This window comes from Polypterus senegalus, chromosome 5 (genome assembly GCF_016835505.1).
Source record: "Polypterus senegalus isolate Bchr_013 chromosome 5, ASM1683550v1, whole genome shotgun sequence".
In the NCBI taxonomy this organism is placed as follows: domain Eukaryota; kingdom Metazoa; phylum Chordata; class Cladistia; order Polypteriformes; family Polypteridae; genus Polypterus; species Polypterus senegalus.
The window spans coordinates 141,778,948-141,799,179 of record NC_053158.1 but is presented as its reverse complement, the minus strand read 5'-3'; the positions used below and the strand labels follow the sequence as shown (position 1 = coordinate 141,799,179).

The 20,232-nt window shown below is 37.0% G+C and overlaps 2 protein-coding genes across 3 annotated transcripts in view; one reads left to right on the top strand and one right to left on the bottom strand.

Annotated features, from left to right (window-relative positions):
• Positions 1-136, bottom strand: part of LOC120529538 (myosin light chain kinase 3-like) — a 161,361-nt gene extending 161,225 nt beyond the window's left edge. Inside the window, exon 1 of one of the 2 annotated variants that reach the window (XM_039753418.1) lies at positions 46-136. In XM_039753418.1, coding sequence (XP_039609352.1) covers positions 46-101 — 56 coding nt within the window. In that variant the 5' untranslated portion in view covers positions 102-136. The remainder of the gene's footprint in view (positions 1-45) is intronic. The other variant, XM_039753419.1, reaches the window with a different exon arrangement.
• The window catches only part of wrnip1 (WRN helicase interacting protein 1), a 53,222-nt gene that overhangs the window by 15,821 nt on the left and 17,169 nt on the right, over positions 1-20,232 (top strand). Inside the window, exons 3-4 of the mRNA XM_039753421.1 lie at positions 108-349; positions 8,733-8,938. Coding sequence (XP_039609355.1) covers positions 108-349; positions 8,733-8,938 — 448 coding nt within the window. The remainder of the gene's footprint in view (positions 1-107; positions 350-8,732; positions 8,939-20,232) is intronic.

Below are 20,232 nucleotides of genomic sequence, written 5' to 3'. Positions count from 1 at the left end.
ATGTGAAAATTATTAGACTGATACTTAAAAATTATAGTGACTTACTCAGAATATGGTGGTATATCGTGTGCACTGTAAGGTTTTTTCTCTTTGCCTCCCATCTTTAGGATACGTTCCTGCCTCACGTTGAATGCGGCACAGTCACTTTGATTGGAGCAACAACGGAGAACCCTTCTTTTCAGGTGAATGCTGCTCTTCTGAGTCGCTGCAGAGTCATTGTGCTGGAGAAGCTGTCTGTGGAAGCAATGGAATCTATTCTGGCTCGGGCATTGGATTCCCTTGGGATCCGAGTACTGGAACAAGAGGGTGATGACAGTGCCAGCATTAGAGACATCAGTGGCAGCTCAGAGTGAGTGCAGTTTGCAATTTGTTATGACAGGGCACTCCTGGAATTTGCAGTCCATATGTTGCCAAGGAACATAAGAGATGAAACTTTCCAGAGGAATGCCCATTTGTAGATGAAGCCTAAACAAAAACATTATTACCTGAATGGGGCTTGACAGCTAATTTATAGGTCAGTTGCAGAGCTGGGCATGGCATTTTCTCAGCTTTTGTTTCAGAGAGTACTTTTATATTGACTACTGTTCAGTTTAGTGTTTAGGAAAAATAGTAATTTGAATCTTTGGTAAAAGCAGACAGTTATTCTGTTCACAACATAAAACAATTCTTTAGAATATTAGAGAAAATAATAATAACCACTCCATTATATGTAATAGCTTGGTCATGGCATTGTAACTGTTTTTATTTTTTACAGTACTAATTTCCATCATAACCAAGCTTGAGATAATTTTTAACTGTTCTTTGAAGGTTAGAGATTAATTCTGGCATCTGCTATTGAATTTATACAGCATTGTTTAAAATCTTAAATAGGATAATGATTGAGCCTGCACACTGCATTACAAATTCCTGATTTAATGAGTTGATTTTCAAGTAGAATAATTTTCTGAAGCCAAATTATTCATACAGTAATATTTAAGGCATGCTTGCCTTAAGTTCACTGATGTGTCTCTTAGGGAGGTTTACTTGAATAAAGGTTTGCAACTTTGCCAAAAAACATATATTTGAAAATGTAATTTTTTTGTTTTAGTAGTGCCTAATGGGGAATTTTCATTAGCTATTAATATCTTGTTTTCATAATTTTCATGCACTGATAGTAGCTAATTTCAATGTTAAATGGCAGAATAAGCAGTGTTCATGAATATATTAACACTATGATTTAATTACAATATAATTTTTATTTAGAGACGGTGGTCTTAATTATTGTTCTTTATTGAACTATTCAGAAAGGTAAATAATAAGTAAAAAGCTGGATTTGGCATTAGCTCTGCTTTTGTTACAGAGAGTACTTTTACATTGATTACTCCAGATTAGTGTTTAGGTAAAAGAGTAATTTGAATTTTTGCCAAAAATAGATGTTGCAGTGTTGATCTGTTGTAGATGCCAAAATTCTTCATTTAAGCCCCAAACATTAACTTGAGAACCCCAATCATTTTCCTGACAGAACACATTATATAGTATATGTACTCAAATTGTATTTAAGTCAAAAAATATCAAATTTCCTGTTAAACATATGGTTTACTCATCTGTCATTTCACCTAAACCCCAACTACCTACTTGTTAATGTATAAGGTGACTCCAAATAAAAAAGGCTTCTTGTAAGTATTGCTTCTTTCAGATAGCAGAGAATCGGCAACAAGCATAATCCAAATACCTGGCTGTAGGAATGGGTCATGGTAGCCTGCTGGGAAAAGGTTTTCCTTTTTTTGTGTTAGAGTAATAGGCTGCTATTAAAACCTGGTCATTTTAGACCAGTTTGTAAAAGGAAGTTATAGCGTTTCCTACTGACACAAGTCTAAGGATCACTGGGGTGTACACATGCTTCCTTCATGCCAGTTGTTTGCAGGACATGGGCCAGTGGCACACTCCACTTGATAGGTTCAGATCCTACCTCTCAGTCTGCACTCAGTTCGTTCATCTTAAAACTTTCACATCCCAACCCAATGCTGTTACTTCAGGTGTGCCCCAGGGCTCTGTCCTGGGGCCTCTTCTTTTTATTGTTTACCTTCTTCCCCTTGGCAATATCTTTTGTAAACATAACATTAATTTTCACCATTATGCTGATGACACCCAGCTCTACCATGCTAGTAAACCCACCACCTTTCCAACATCTTCGCTTATTGACTGTATTGCTAAAATTAAATCCTGGTTTTCTTCGAATTTTCTTAAAAACAGTGACAAAACTGAGGTTCTCCTCATTGGGTCAAAATCATCATTATCCAAAGCCGATAATCTTTCTCTTGTGATTGATAACTCCGTTGTTTCCACATCACCTCAGGTCAAGAGTCTGGGTGCCATCCTCAATAGTACTCTGTCTTTCCAATCTCACATTAATAACATCACCCGGTCTGTTTATTTCCATCTATGTAATATTAATCGCATCTGCCCCTCCTTCACTCCCCATACCACTGCCATTCTTGTTCACAGTCTTGTTACTTCTCGTCTGGACTATTGCAATTAACTCCTCTTTGTTCTCTCTAATAAATCTCTCCATAAGCTTCAGCTAGTCCGGAATTCTGGAGCTTGCATCATTACTCGAACCCCATATATTCACCATATTACTCCGGTCTTGCAACAGCTTCATTGGCTCCCGATTAAGTTTCAAATTGATTTTAAAATTCTGCTATTAACATTTAAGGCCATTCATAACCTCTCCCCTCCATATCTGTCCAACCTTCATGTTGCCATTCCCTCCCGTATCCTTAGATCTTCTTCCTCCATCCACCTGACCGTTCCTCTCACCTGTCTAACCTCCATGAAGAGCAGAGCATTCAGCTGTTCTGTTCCCAAGCTCTGGAATTCATTACCTACTGAGCTTAGAAATATCCAATCATTTTCAACCTTTAAATGTAAACTTAATACGCATCTGTTTAAAATGGCTTTTTCTTTATGATTACAGTGGCTTTGTTTGGTTTTCATTTTTATATCTTCTGTTTTTTCTGATGTTTTAAGTTGTTTATAATGCATCTTTTTATTTATTTATTTATTGTTTGTTCGGTGTCCTTGAGTTTTCAGAAAGGCGCCTTGTATAAATAAAATGTATTATTAACTGAAGGTCAAACCCAGGACATGCTTTGGGAGGTAGAAGTTTGATTGTAACATTTGGTTGTCATTTAAGCACCTGGAAAGTTTAGTTACTAAGGATAGTATGGACTGTTTAGTGCCTGTTACTGTGTTGATAGTATAACCCCACAAAGCCTAAAAGATCAGAGTGGCTGAATGTAGTATATGTGCTTATATATATGCATAAAAATAATTATACACGAGCTGTCGTTGCTGCTATGTTCTTTGCTCAAAACATTGTATCCTCCATTAGGCCACTATGTACATACTCAATTGTGATTTAGTAATTTTTTTTTTTCCCTGCTGTCTTCCTGAAATAAAGCAAGCATTCCTGGGGAATCAGAAATACTTTACTCAAGACTGAGTGGAACTTTTTAGTTAGTAGTATGTAGCCTTTAAATTATATACATTAACGTTGTGGTAAAAAATATGTGCTATTGAAGTTACTAGTATCCCAAAGGTTTAATTGCTATGCATGGCCTGTTCAGTTTTCCTTCATGTTTTAAAGGTGAAAGTTTCAATAGGAACTTTGAAGCAGCAGTAAAAGTTTCCATTTATTGTTAAGATGTTTGTATTACAGTAACAGTTCTTCATTTTATAGGAGTTGGATCTCTCTATAATATTACAGCATACACCTCTAAACACTTGATCTTTATTATGAAACAGAAAGAGGCATACTGGATTATAAAACCTCTCACATCTGTTAACTATACAGTCAGCTTTTTGAAATGCAGACTTCTGTATATTATTTTATTCCCATTTCACAATACTGATTTGAAATTCCAAGTAATAGTTTTTGATGAATGTGCATGTTATATCTGTCCTTGAACACAATTTGGCCATTTAAATATGAAGTCAGTGTGTCTATGCCATGCATAACTTGTGAAAAGATCAGGCAATTATGGTTAAATCTGGCACTCATAACACAATCCTGAAACAAGAGAAACATTTGATTTTGAGCAAAGTTGTTTCAAAGGCAAATGACATTTTACTGACTGCAATGTTATTTTTAAGAGTTTCCTTTTATTGAAAATGTTTCAAATACAGTTTTACAAACTGAAATGGTCTAACAAACAGTTTTTTTATGTTTTATGTTTTACAGTCTGTTGTCATTTATCTTTTATAATGTACAAAATGTTTGCTGTCTCACACTAGTTTGTTTTTTATGTTTTATAGTCTATTGGCATTTATCTTTTATAATGTACAAAATTTTTGCTGTCTCACATTTATTGGTTTTTGTTTTGTACACCTCGGATGAAAGTGGTTGGGGATAAAATATTTATAGATTTTTTTAATATAGTATTTTTAGCAGTATAGGAAAGTGCTGTCAGGTAGAAGGCACTCAGCTACCCCTTCCATCTTCAGGTTTTGGGACTCCATTTATACCACCGCAGAAATGGAGTAAAATTTGAAGAACCCAGTTCACATTGATATGGGCTATCATTCAAACGAAGTTTTCATGAAAACTAAGGCAACAGAGCTAAGCTTCTGCATCAGCATGCTTCTCATTGATAATCTTACAACAAAGATTTCAACTTAGTGAACAACACATGTTAATTATATATTGTTCAGCTTTTGTAAACATCATCTTTATTTACTTCACTAGTTTTTCTTTTCTGCAAATCATCAGCCTTATTCTTTGCCTAGCATAGGTTTTCTTTGGATATTTGTACTACATGTTGTGGTGGATGGCCGGGGTCCATGCCCGGATGGGATGCCCCTTTGTTGTATGTTCAGGGGGAGCAGCCATGTACTGTGCAATACCTGCCCCTGGATGCTAGATGGCCGCCCCCCTGGTTTGGAGCGGTGCCTCTGTTTCCTGCAGGGCTCCATGAGAATTGGAGTTGAGTGCAGCCCTGTTGGGTCCCGCAGGCGCCACCAGGCGGTGCTGATGTACGTGGGACTGTGTTGTGCCTGTTGGGGTCACGGGGAAGACATACCCCACAGGTGAAGACAAACAAAAGTGTATTTGTTTTACGTGTGCTTCATGGTGTCGGTCAGTGTCCGGTCGGTGCCCACATAGAGCCTTTTTACAATGTATTTGTAACTAAAATAAATTTTAACACACCTGCAGCAATGTTTTGTCTTCAAAGGAGAAATGTGCTTTAATTTGTGTAGTTAATTTGTAGTATGTGCATGAATAACATTGTTAAAAAATAATTTATTATATTTTGTCCATTTTTGATAGTTCAGTCAAAATGCTTAGCTGTCATCTTCGGCACTTTCTTTACTTATACCCTTATTTAAATATAATGCGCGTAAAATAAAATGTTACAGAATATATGAAGAGTACTTTTCACTTTGATTGTTTTTCTTTATTATATTTTCTTGGTGTTAAATTGGATATAATTAACAGAAATGTGTAACACTTACTAGTTAGTTAATCATAACTATTTATTATACTCAAATACACGATTTAAAAGATTTCATTAAACTAGGAGGACATGTACCAGAGGTAGAGAATTTAGTTAATTCAGTTCAGCAGAGAATGTAAGCCACAAAAGAAGAGCAGTACTCTTGTGGTTTTACATATTTTGTCAAGGCCTGTTGTCAAAAATTTCTCAGTGATGTGGCTCATCAGATGTTTTCTTAATTTTTAAACTTTTCAAGTGAAATTCTAATTTCATATCAGTTTTTGCTTTTTTTTCTTATTTTTAAACCTTGAGTGTCAACAGTCCATTTCTGCTCCAAGTCAGTTCTTGGCTGAGGTTTTGATATCGGGCCAAGGTGCCATGGTTCTTCAAAATAAGTTGTTTATTAAAAACTCCACATGGAACAACCATCTGTGTATTTTGGAAAAACATAAAATGAGGCTTCATTAAGCAATATTCAAAGAATTGCTCTGCCAATTGCCTGAGGTTTTCAAAATTAAACATATTCCTTTTATTATTTGACAAAATATTTGTAAATATGCTCAGAACATATTTTTCCATAATTTGTAATAATATCACTATAATTTTTTAATTTGAGTTTATGTTCACTGTTCACAGTGCACAGGATCAGAGCACTTACATAAATCATAGCTATATTGTGATAGCTGTAGTTTTCTAAATGTTACATCTTTAACATACGTGAATGTTCAGATGCTGTTAACTCAATAAACATACAGTTATTTCACGTTGATTAACAAATGTATTCTGTAATAACCTAGAGAACTGGGTGCAGATTCCTGCCTGGTTACTGTTTGTGTGGAGTTTGTACATTCACGCTGTTTCTGGTTGAGTTTTCCATCTCTCATTTTCCCCTTCATTCCAAAGATATGCATGTTAGGGCAATTCCATTTATTTCTAATTCCATCCTCTGAACTTGCATAATCCTCTTTTTGGGGACTTGGGCTTGTTAAGTAAATCACTAGTTCTAAATTATGCATGTAAGTTAACATGCCCCTCAGTTAACTGTTTTGCGCCTGATATCACCAGGATGTGCTGTGGCTCCCTGCGATACTGCAATAGAATAAGCAGATTTGGAAAAGGGATGAATGGCTATTTTTTAATCACATGATGAAAGTGAGAGGATGAATGTTTTAAGGAGATGTATGAGATGCTCTGGTGAGAGTACACCATGTGCATTTAGCTGTTGCTTCTTACTAGTGCTTCTTGTTTCTTTGCTTATTGGGACTTCTCTCTCTCTTTTTTATTTTACTATTTAAATTTACTTCTTTATTATCATTGTTGACCAACCTTTATTTTTTGTCTTTTGAACTTTTTTGTTACCCTCTTCAGCTTCTTAGCTGCCATCTGAGGTCTTGACGTTATTCCACTACATTTCACCTGCAATCCACAAGCCCTCTCTCAGGGTGTGTTGTGCCTTCGGTGTTTTCAGTGAGTGAGTCTTCAGTTAGCTGTGTCTGACTGTTCTTTGTCTGGTGGGTTTGCAACTGTATTTTTAATGGACTATTAGGTGTTAGGTTTTGTGCTGTGGCTACGGTTGTTGTGACTTGTTGTCATAGGAAGGTGGTTGTTTGCTTTTGTATATTTTTTGTTTGATGTTGTTTATCAGTAAATGATTTAGCACTTTGAGAGAGATGAAATCTCTGGTCCAGGTTTAATCTGAATATTTGCTCTTGGAATATTCAGAAGTGACAGTTTCGTCATGGCCAGTATATACTCATCATCATAACTTCAAGGTTTGGCTTGAACTTTAGAACTCCAGCTGAACTCTAGAACATATGACTTATGTGTAGTACTAAGAATTACATTGTTCATCCACCACTGTGATTACCTCTTGGTATTACAGACTCCACATCTAATGCAAAAAAAAAAAAAATCAGAGGAATCTGTCTAGCTACCTTGTGTTACTGTCATTGGAATGCTATGTAGCGTGTATTCACTCGTTTGATTATACGCTATGATGTTTTTATTTAAAACTGGATTTACTCGGCTTGTGAGAAACTTCACATCAGGGCATTCAATTCTTAACATTTGTTCTCTTTGAGGTTGCAAATATATTGATAAACCTTGCTCATCTGGAAAGGATATTGGCTTTGCTGTTATTTAGTGGTCTTGCCTATCAGTCAGTGATATTGTTGTTCCTAGTGAAGCATATCTTGAATGTCTGTATCTTTAATTTTTTTCTGTATCTCCAGTTTTTCTTGTACTTATCTGTCAGCCTTCCAAGCCCAGTCCTGTGTTGTTCAGTGAATTTACTAAATTCCCAGCTTTTCTTAGAACCATTTCTTCCACTGTGATCTTTAGTGATTATATTACTATCCATGTTAAGTTGTAGCTAGGCAGACATTCTTTATTTCTTTCAACCTCTGTTATCCATCCATCCATCCATTATCCAACCCACTATATCTTAACTACAGGGTCACGGGGGTCTGCTGCAGCCAATCCCAGCCAACACAGGGCGCTAGGCAGGAAACAAACCCTGGGCAGGGCGGCAGCCTACCGCAGAGCCTCTGTTATAATTTTATTTTATGTTATCTTGTTTTGTTGTTTATAGGTGTACTGTTTGCTGTATATTTTCATTTTGTGATCTGCTCCTCAGTTTTATAATTTTTATTCCATTAGTTGTGCTTTCTAGTGCTTTGGGTTTAAGAAAAGTGCCTTAAGTAAAAAATTATTATTACATGCAAGCTTTGATATTCAATGCACTTGAGTCCTAAACATCTTTGAGCCAGAAACGCACTGTTTGCTATTTGTATCATAGAGAATTAGGTTTTTTTTTTTTTTTTGTTAGTTAAAATAGGGAAGGCTATATGAATTAGTCACGAAAGCTTGGATTTTGAACTTCAGTTTCATCTTGTATTTCATGCATTGAGTTGTCCTTTCATCTGCTCTCATTTGTTAATTATGTTTTCAGCCCACATCAACAGTGTTCTGTTTTTAAAGAACTGGTTTCTCTAAATGCAGTGCTACAAACTTTAAAGAATACATACATGCCGTAGTATGATGTGAGAAATTTTATTCTATAACTAATTGTACGAAAAAAAAACCAAAAACCTAAATGTAATAGTTTCATTTAAGAGTTAATACTTAAATATTGAATCCCTCTAGGTGTAAAAATTTACATAGTCATTTATCTTTTAATATTGTTGCATATTTCATGTAATCAAGCTCACTAATAAAACTTTTTAATATATTTTTTTGAACTCTAATTTATGTTTATAGACCTTCCATATATATTGAGCAAAAAGCTTTAAGCACCATAGCACACCTGTGTGATGGAGATGCCCGAGCTGGATTAAATGGCTTGCAGCTTGCAGTACAGTCAAGACTGAGTGCTGCAAGGCTAGGACAACTGAAGCAAGTTGTTATTCAGGAAGACCACATTAAAGAAGGACTGCAAAGATCACACATATTATATGACAAAGCTGGTAAGATTTTTTTTTTTTTATCTTATTTCTTTAACCAGATTTAAAATTTTCTTTTATATATATACAGTATATGTATATATATATATATATAAATATGTATATATATATATATATATGTATATATATATATATATATATATATATATATATATATATATATATATATATATATATATATATGATTCACCATGGTAAAATTAATATATCGGTGTATTTTTAAAACTTATCGGTTCAGTTTATGGTTGGTGGGCAGAGTTTGTCCCAGGAGCACTACACATAAGACAGGAATCAACTCTTGCATCAGTCCCCTCCACTACATGCTTATACACTCACTCATTTAAATGGGACGAGTTTAGAGTCATCTGCTCTTGTCAGAGGTGGTGGAGTGCTAAGAGCCATTAGCTTATGGCTAGGATGACATGGTTTGAAATCTTAACCCAATTCATATTATCTCCCTGTGTGTGCCACTCTGTATGGGTTTTTCTTTGACTACTGGGGTTTTCTTTCTGGATGTATGTTTTAGGTTGATTGGATATGTATAAGTAAGTGTGTGCGTGCATGAATGCCCTGCAGTCGACTAGTGTCCTATCTAATGCTTGTTCCTACTATGTGTCTCATGTTGGCAGGATAGGCTTTGTTCCTGCAATTTTGAGTTTTATTAACTGGATTTGAAAATCTATTGACAAATGAATGAATAGGTTTATAGGAAACATTTGTTTTAACATATCTGTTGTGTTTGCTTTTTTTTCTTTTTTGGGGGGGTTTTCTAGCCACAATGTAAAAAAATTGACTTCTCAGTCATGTGTAGTATTTTTGTTTTTGGTGCTCTTATATAATATGATTCTATGTTTTTAATATATGGTCATATATTATTGTAGTAATTGTCTGTTGGTTATATATCACTATTTTCACTTTTCTTTTGGAGTCTTGAAAGTAACTTCATCGTACTTTTACACTTACTGTAACAATAAACTTGAATTTATTTTGAAGCTCCACCAATTTAAGTAATTTTTATCTGTTCCCTATAATAATTATTTTCATCTGTGTAGTTGGAGAGAAATGTTAGATTTTGTTTATTTCCACTATAAAATGAAGAAAATTGATTTTGGTGACTCTCTAACAAAACCTTCCACAAGTATGAATAGTTCAACTGAATGAAATGTTGTTTAAGTATGGCATGCCATAACAGCAGTGGAGAAATTCAAGATTATTAGCGATGTAAACAGGGTATAGAATATCTGCACAGGCAAGACAGAAGCAAATGGCGACTGTTTGGTCTGGATGATCTAACCTGCATAATGCCATGGTCAGTCTCCAGGTCAGTACTTTAACTTGTAAATTAATATTAGTTTCCATGTGAGATTAAGGTCTACAACTTTGACTTAAGAGTGGGAATTATTATTATTTATTATATAAGCTTTAGAGCAATCAATTCATATTAAGATCAATGCATAATGTTTTGAAACTTTAGAGGATTGTAGCACTAATAAGCTGTTTTTAAAATGAACTTAGCGGCTCCGGCAGTATTTTCCCAAAGCTTAAGGCTTTGTTTCTTCAATAGGATAAATGCAACTGTGAGTTGTAAGCATTAATGAAAGCCATCCATGACATCACATTGATCATCATGTTTTCAAATGGATAAAAGGTTTAATTTTGTTGTAGACTAGTGGTTTGGATGAGCTGCTTGGATATTATAATATTTTTGTAATGTGTGTATATCAAAATGGACTGTATATAAGAACAGTGTATTCAATTTGTGTTTAGTCCCTAGGATCTGAACTGTGTTTTATGAATGAGTTGCCTTTAAATCCTGATTGTTAGATCATTGACAGCTTATCTATGATCAGCTATATCTTGTTTTTATTCTTTGCCTAAAAACATTGTTATTTTTATAAGTTTTTTTAAGTAGTTTCCATGGAAGAAAGTGCACTGCAAATTTTCAAGTCTGCTTTTAGCATGTTTTCTAGTTCATTTGTAAATTTGGTTGACGCCTTTATCCAAGGTGACTTACAGCATGACTTCGACTCGGGACGTTGTGGGTCGGTGGGGGGAGTACTTTGAAGACCTCCTCAATCCCACTAACATGCCTTCCAGTGAGAAAGCAGAGCCTGGGGACTCGCCGGTGGGCTCCCCCATCTCTGGTACTGAGGTCACCAAGGTGGTCAAAAAACTCCTTGGTGGCAGGGCCCCAGGGGTGGATGAGATACACCTGGAGTTCCTCAAGGCTCTGGATGTTGTAGGACTGTCTTGGTTGACACGCCTCTGCAACATCGCATGGACAGTGCCTCAGGATTGGCAGACCGGGGTGGTGGTCCCCCTCTTTAAGAAGGGGGACCTGAGAGTGTGTTCCAACTACAGAGGGATCACACTCCTCCGCCTCCCTGGAAAAGTCTATTCGGGGGTCCTGGAGAGGAGGGTCCGTCGGATAGTCAAACCTCGGATTCAGGAGGAACAGTGTGGTTTTCGTCCTGGTCGCTGACCAGCTCTACACCCTTAGCAGGGTCCTGGAGGGTGGATGGGAGTTTGCCCAACCAGTCTACATGTGTTTTGTTGACTTGGAAAAGGCATTCATCCGTCTCGCTCGGGGAATCCTGTGGGGGGTGCTCCGGGAGTGTGGGGTACCAGATCCCCGATAAGGGCTGTTTGGTCTTTGTACAACCGGTGTCAGAGCTTGGTCCGCATTGCCGGCAGTAAGTCAAACCCGTTTCCAGTGAGAGTTGATCTCCGCCAGGGCTGCCCTTTCTCACCGATTTTGTTCATAACTTTTATGGACAGAATTTGTAGGTGCAGCCAGGGCATTGAGGGGGTCCAGTTTGGTGGACTCAGGATTGGGTCACTGCTTTCTGCTTTTTGCAGATGATGTTGTCCTGTTTGCTTCATCAGGCCATGATTTTCAGCTCTCCCTGGATCGGTTCGTAGCTGAGTATGAAGCGGCAGGGATGGGAATCGGCACCTCCAAATCCGAGACCATGGTCCTCAGCCAAAAAAGGGTGGTGTGCCCTCTCACGGTTGGGAGCGAGATCCTGCCCCAAGTGGAGGATTTCAATTATCTCGGGGTCTTATTCATGAGTGAGGGAAGAATGGAGCGTGAGATCGACAGGCGGATCGGTGTGGCATCTGCAGTGATGCGGGCTCTGCATCGGTCTATCGTGGTGAAAAAAGAGCTGAGCCGTAAGGCAAAGCTCTCAATTTAACAGTCGATCTACGTTCCTACCCTCACCTATGGTCATGAGCTATGGGTAGTGACCAAAAGAATGAGATCATGAATACAAGCGGCTGAAATGAGTTTCATCCACAGGGTGTCTGGGCTTTCCCTTAAAGATAAGGTGAGAAGCTCAGCCATCCAGGAGGGGCTCAGAGTAGAGCCGCTGCTCCTCCGCATCGAGAGGAGTCAGATGAGGTGGCTCGGGCATCTGATCAGGATGCCGCCTGGACGCCTCCCTGGTGAGGTGTTCTGGGCACGTCCAACCGTGAGGAGGCCCCAGGAAAGACCCAAGACACGCTGGAGGGACTATGTCTCCCGTCTGGCCTGGGAATGCCTCGGCATTCCCCCGGAAGAGATAGAATATGTGGCCGAGGAGAGGGAAGTCTGGGCATCTCTGCTCAAGCTGCTGCCCCTGCGACCCGATCTTGGATAAGCGGAAGAGGATGGATGGATGGATGGATGGACTTACAGCATTTGAGATACTTTTGGTTATGTACTACACAACACTGTGTATTTTTAAGGTATCTTGATTTCTATTTGGAGATCGTTATTTTATTTTCGCATATTTTCAGAATAATTTTTCTTGAAAGACAAAATCACACTAAAGTGCCTCTGCCACGTGTTTTGTATTGTGTTGATTTACTTCAGAATTTATATGAGAACTCCTCCGCGAAGGCCACTTCTAATAGATCAAGCTTCTTTAAGCAAACAGAAAACATACCCTTACCTTAAGTAAAAATAGTACCCAGAATATGTGATAAACTCATTATTTCCAGATCCCTTTTGTTTTTACAAGATTGCAAATACATATATGTTTTTGAATATACAACTTGAAATAACTTGAAAAATACCAACTTATCCTTTAAGAAAGAGTAAAGCACAAATTAGTTAGGATGTCCCTCTTTTATCATATATTCAGTCTTATGTAAAACTGTGGACTTATTTTATCCTTGCTATTTCAGGACCTTTTTTTCTGACTATGTTGTATTAAAGTTAGACTCTAAACCAGACGTAAAAAAACACTATGTAAGAACCAATCCCTGTTGGCAGACCAGTCTAATTTAGATTAAATTATTTTCTCTTCTAGCCAGTCATTGGGACAAAAAAGGTACCTTTTCATTATTTCAAGGGCTAAATGTAATGAATAATAATAACATTTTCTAATCAAAATCCTTCAGTCAACAAACTGTCAGGTCTAAAGTTAATAGCACAGTTTTTAAGGCTTGTGTAGGAAAATATTTTTAAATATTGATTTGAACTTAGGAATGGTACTTCTGGAACGCTAGTAATTCAGTACTGAAGCAGCAATAATTTATTTATTAGGGACGTTAGGTCAATGATTATTTGCAAGTGTGAGAGCTCATCAGCTTTAATAGTTAAAAAAATGTTACTGATATGAATTAAATCTTCAAGGTAGACAATGAAGGTTTACAGAATACTAAAGAAACCTTTTCAGGGCACTGCTGCACACCTTCAAAGCCAAATCAAATATTCTGAAGTAGATGTTTTTCATTGTTTGCCCTATATAAACTCTTACTGCGTGTATTTCCAACTGAACCTTGATCTTCTCCTTATTTTTAAAGCTTGGCATTACATGTGTACATTTAAGCTACAGTGGGATGCAAAAATTTGGGCAACCTTGTTAATAGTCATTATTTTCCTGTATAAATCGTTGGTTGTTACGATAAAAAATGTCAGTTAAATATATCATATAGGAGACACACACAGTGATATTTGAGAAGTGAAATGAAGTTTATTGGATTTACAGAACATGTACAATAATTGTTCAAACAAAATCAGGCTGGTGCATACATTTGGGCACCACAAAAAAGAAATGAAATCAATATTTAGTAGATCCGCCTTTTGCAGAAATTACAGCCTCTAAACGCTTCCTGTAGGTTCCAATGAGAGTCTGGATTGTGGTTGAAGGTATTTTGGACCATTCCTCTTTACAAAACATCTCTAGTTCATTCAGGTTTGATGGCTTCCGAGCATGGACAGCTCACTAACTCACACCATAGATTTTCAATTATATTCAGGTCTGAGGACTGAGATGGCCATTCCAGAACGTTGTACTTGTTCCTCTGCATGAATGCCTTAGTGGATTTTGAGCAGTGTTTCGGGTCGTTGTCTTGTTGAAAGATCCAGCCCGGCAGCTTCAGCTTTGTCACTGATTCCTGGACATTGGTCTCCAGAATCTGCTGATACTGAGTGGAATCCATGCGTCCCTCAACTTTGACAAGATTCCCAGTCCCTGCACTGGCCACACAGCCCCACAGCATGATGGAACCACCACCATATTTTACTGTAGGTAGCAGGTGTTTTTCTTGGAGTGCAGTGTTCTTTTTCCTCCATGCAAAATGCCCCTTGTTATACCCAAATAACTCAATTTTAGTTTAATCAGTCCACAGCACCTTATTCCAAAATGAAGCTGCCTTGTCCAAATGTGCTTGAGCATACCTCAAGCGGCTCTGTTTGTGCTGTGGGCGGAAAAGGCTTCCTCTGCATCACTCTCGCATACAGCATCTCCTTGTGTAAAGTGCGCCTAATGGTTGAACGATGCACAGTGACTCCATCTGCTGCAAGATGATGTTGTAGGTCTTTGGTGCTGGTCTGTGGGTTGACTCTGACTGTTCTCACCATTCGTCGCTTCTGTCTATCCGAAATCTTTCTTGGTCTGCCACTTTGAGCCTTAACTTGAACTGAGCCTGTGGTCTTCCATTTCCTCAATATGTTCCTAACTGTGGAAACAGACAGCTTAAATCTCTGGGACAGCTTTCTGTATCCTTCCCCTAAACCATGATGGTGAACAATCTTTGTCTTCAGGTCATTTGAGAGTTGTTTTGTGACCCCCATGTTGCTACTCTTCAGAGAAAATTAAAGGAGGAGGGAAACTTACAATTGACCCCCTTAAATACTCTCATTATAGGATTCACCTGTGTATGTAGGTCAGGGGTCACTGAGCTTACCAAGCCAATTTGAGTTCCAATAATTAGTTCTAAAAGTTTTGGAATCAATAAAATGACAACGGTGCCCAAATTTATGCACCTGCCTGATTTTGTTTGAACAATTGTTGCACACTTTTTGTAAATCCAATAAACTTCATTTCACTTCTCAAATATCACTGTGTGTGTCTCCTATATGATATATTTAACTGACATTTTTTATTGTAACAACCAACGATTTATACAGGAAAATAATGACTATTAACAAGGTTTCCCAAACTTTTGCATCCCACTGTATGTGATGTGTTATGGCCAAGCCTTTTCGCACTCCCTCATATAATTTTACAGCTAACCGTGCCCTTCAAGTGTTGATTGCCTCTGGGCAAATCTTGTACTCACAGGTGCATGTCAACTAAATTGTCTGGCAACTACCTCAATTTGTTTAGTTTTTTTACATTTGTATTGACACTGACACCTCACTTTTGGGATACAGGAATTGTATTTAAGTAATCATGTATCTTATAGATTATTCCATTCATTAATCGAGTAATCCAATAAGAATTAGTTTTGTTTTAAGAGCAGTAGTAAATATACAAAAAAAGAAAATAAGACATCTCTCTTAAAATTAACTGCTAACCTATTTCAGAAAAAAACAGCATTTTTATTGCATAAATCGCATACAATAAAATTATTTAGATAGATAGATAGATACTTTATTAATCCCAAGGGGAAATTTGTCAAAGCTAAACCCATTTAGTGCATTTAAGTGCCATATTATATTCTGGATTTTAAAGAAAACTTTGTCTGAAAAGCAAAAACAAATAAATACAAAAATAATATAAATTACAAAGTACTTAAAGAGGTATACATAACAGTCTAAAACTAAGACATAAATTTAATAATAATAACATGTAAAAATTGTCATTAAATTGTACAGGTTAACTTTCAGAACTACAAGTTTTCAACCTAACTACAGCTCAGGCATGGCACAAGCATTTACTGTGTTCTTGTGGGGCTTTCTGTCAATTCTAGGAGACACAGTTCCATTTCCCAATCCTCCCCAGGAAAGTGACAAGTTAACCCCAGGTACACCTCTGGAGCAATGCTCATCCAAATGTCAGTTGTGAGTGCAATTCTGTCACTCTCACTAAGAGTGTTCTTCAACTTGCCTTTGATTTCTTCATACTTTTTCTAGAACATTTTCATGAAGTAGGTTCTTGAAGATAAGCATCGAAAGTGGAAATCATCTTTTGAAAGCCTTCATCCTCCACCCTGGGCAGAGAGTGCATCTCTGTGATAATTATGTTCAAAATGCTACCTGTGAACTCTGCTGCTTGCCCAACTGAACCTGGTACAGCCATCTACACAAAGCTCTACACTGAGCCGGCGCCACTATTATAGTGAATTAGGCATTCGCCTAGGGTGCAGATCAAAGCGCGGGGAGGGGGACCCAACCGCATGGATTAGCTACCAAACAGACAGTTGATGCATTAATAAGCTTGGCCTAGGGCACAAAGTAACCTAGCACTGGAAGTGCTTCTCCATACAACTCTTGATTTATTTAAAAAAAAAACAGGTTTGAAATAATTGTTGGTTCTTATTACTAGGCCTACATATCTTACTGTAAGTACATAAGACTGCCTAATGTACACTTATTTACTATGCTGAATAGTTGCCCTACACCTGCTGTCTCTACTCTACTACAAATGTAACTGAATATTCCTGCTGTAGTGGATTGGTGTGTTTTAAGCTCCAATTGCTATTTTTACCACCTAATATTTTGCTTTCTGTAGTATTTTATGAGTCACTGTGAGGTAGGGGTGTGTGACTAACATAATAACATGAAAGAAGCTATGGCTTTCTCAAATTCACTGCATTTTATTTTTTATGGTAATTTTCTTAAACAATGCTTACTTAACTTAGACTGGCCATCATACTGATATAAGTTTTTAATTAGCCATTACATATATCCATAGTTAATGTACATTCTTTGCTAGCCTTCATCTCAACTAGCACTCATATTGTTCTACCTTACAATAATAATGTTAACATTATGTTGTGTCAGGTCCGTTCTGTGGACTGGAGGCAGAGACTGGATCCTTCCTGTTGAGGTGCTAAAGCACTGATGTTGTACTATTGTGGTAGGCTAGTTTCTTTTTTTTTTCCTTTCTCCAGCTTGAAAGGATCTCATTGTTTTGACACTTTCTGTCATTTTCTCTGACCTGTCCCTTTGCTTCATCCCTCTCTCTTTCTCCATTTTGCAATCTGTGCAATCAAATCATGTCTTCACGTCATGTAATCACAGCTAAGGTATATTGCGCTGATAAACAGTGTGAAACGTACGGAGTTCGCTAAGGAGTAGTTATATGGGTTAAATGAAACTTCGATGCAAAGAACTTGCTTTGATGATTGTTGTAATCAAATTAATGGAGTTTCCCAAGGAATCGTTTCAGTCCTACCTGACTTGTGCTTTCTGTTCAGTTACGAAGCAACTCATGTAATTTGTTTCATTGGCTTTTTCAGGTTTCGATGTTCTGATGGTTTTTGAGTTGTGTGGCAGTCTTTGGCTATGGTTATCTCACATTTGCTTGTTTAAATTATGACAGTGGTGGCTCATGAACTTGTGTGTTCATTTTTTTTCTTTGGGTTACTGACCTTATTCATCTGTGCTTGTCTTCTTTAACCTCTTATCATTCTCACTAATACAAACCTTCCTGATAGCCCTGTGTAAGACTTAGTTGATTCCACAATACCTATAAACAACTCCAGCCTCAAAAGTGTTTTAAACATACAACAGACTAAGCAATGAACATAAGCAGGGTTCAGTGTGCAATGACACTAGTTTCTTATGTCCATGTTTTATGTTATTTTATTTTTTTCCAACTTAATTTGAAGGTGCAGATTTTTAATCGGGTTGCATGTCTTCTTGTAATTTGTGATAGCCAAGTTTCAAGTCTTGAGTTATCTTTGACTACCGGGTACATGTTTTTATATGTCTTCTTGCTGATGTTTTGCCCATTGTGGACTGCAGACCATTGCATTGAAATCGGCTCACAGTATGATGGAGTGGGTTCAGCATTCTATGGTAGTTACCTGTCAGTAATTTTGTGGAAACACGATAGTATATTGAAGGGATGGAAAAAAAGGCCAGTAATATCCTAATTATACAGTGTTTTTTGGAGAGAAGAAATCAAAAGATGTTGCTTAAATTATATATGAACTCTTGAGTTCTGTATGCAGTTTAGTGCTCCATTTTACTAGAAGTAAATAATAATGGTGCAGTGTTCTGTAGGTGATTTGCTGCTTGTTTTCCAGTAACAGCAAGATTATGAATTATAAGAAGAGACTGAAGTGAGTTTAACTTATTTTATTCTTTACCAGCACAGATTTCACGAAGATTATTAAAAGTGTTTAAAAGAGATTAGTTAAGTGACATTTTTTATTTAGAGTCTTTATCAAAGACAATGCTGCATAGAGAGAAACAGGGTAAGCATATAGTTTTCTGTGTGAATAAATATGATTAAGCATCTAGTTACACAGAGCTGTTTTTGAGTGTAATACCGTGGCCGTTCCGGTCTATAATTGATGTATATTCAGTCACTTCATCTCTTGTACTTGTGATTGCTAGCATCTTAGCTTGTTTCCAAGTTTATTTTGGCCCTTTTACATTTTGCTCATTTGTGTGCTGAAATCTGACTATTTAAAGCCATGATTTTGCTTATTCCTGACTTGGCAACATCTTTATTTCAGATCTACTGCATGCAATATGACATTGATGGTAGCTTTCATTTGTCCCTTATCCTCCATTTTAGTGAAGTTTCCTTTGAGTTTACTGTATTAACACCAATTTTACTACATTTGAATATATAACAGCTATGTGTTTGACATCATGTGGAAACCTAGATTGTATTTTTGCTTTATTTGCTTTTGTGTGTGTGTGTGCACAGCACAATATAAAAAATGAATGTTGAGTATATTAAAAATCAAAGTTTGTCTGCCAAGTAAAATCTTGTATTGTTTGGATGTATCCTGACATAACAGCCTGTTTTCTATATAAGTTGTTCTCTTTGGTCCATCCTTTTTAATTACATAAAGACCCACTAAGAATTCTTTCCAACAGAATTATACACAAACTCTGCTCTCTGTTTTGTTTCATTCAGATATTGCTGCTCCAGTTCGCACGCTATGGGAAAAATCTTGGTCCCCTCAGACAAGCACTTATCCTAAATTTTAGCTTCATGCCCTCTCTTTAGGAGACCATATGACGCCTCAGCCAGGAACACAGAAAAGCTCAGCTGTCCCAGCTATTAGTGAAGGCTCAAGTTTAAAGCCTGTATGGTTTTACATAGTACAGATCCATTGTTTATGTTGGACTGATACTGTGAGCCAACTAGAGGATTCTCTGAGGAGAAGCTATCAAAAATAGAAATGTCAGTAACATTCATTGTTTAGGTATTTCTGTTGTGCATTCTGCTGTTGTAATAGCATTGCACATAGCATATACAACATAAGCATAAACAGCTTATTTGAAATTGCAAGCTGTCATCAAAAATATTCTTGTATTTTACTTAATGAGGTTTTTGGTTATATACTTGTTTTATGTTTTATCAAGCCTGAAATATTCACTAATAGTGAATAACTTCTGCGCAAAGCAGTGAATATTATAAGACCATAACTAAGTAACTAATCACAATAGTAGTAAAAAATTTTCAAGTTTCATGAGGTCAGAAAATAAAAGTAAATTGGAAAATAACTTAAAAGGTCACATCGAGCATTTTAATATTTTTTTGGGGAAATGTATTCTGTTTATGAAGTGATCAGCTTTAAACTCAAATACTACAGCATATTCATGGTGTGTTGCTTGTGTGGCAGCCATATCCCTGCCTTTGTTCAAAAGACTTTTTCTTTATGGATGATGCATATGGATTTACACTCTGGCTTCCTAAACCTGCTGTGCGTGACTATTCCAAACACAAGCTGACTTCAAGGATATGTTAACCAGAGCTGACAAACAAAACAAATTCCAAACATGTCCGTTGTAACAGAGCAGAAATCGGTACTTGAGTGTGGTCCTGGCACAACAGGTGAAACATTATTAACACTTCTCAGTATAAGTAGCCTCACAATTCACTTGGCCAGAGCTG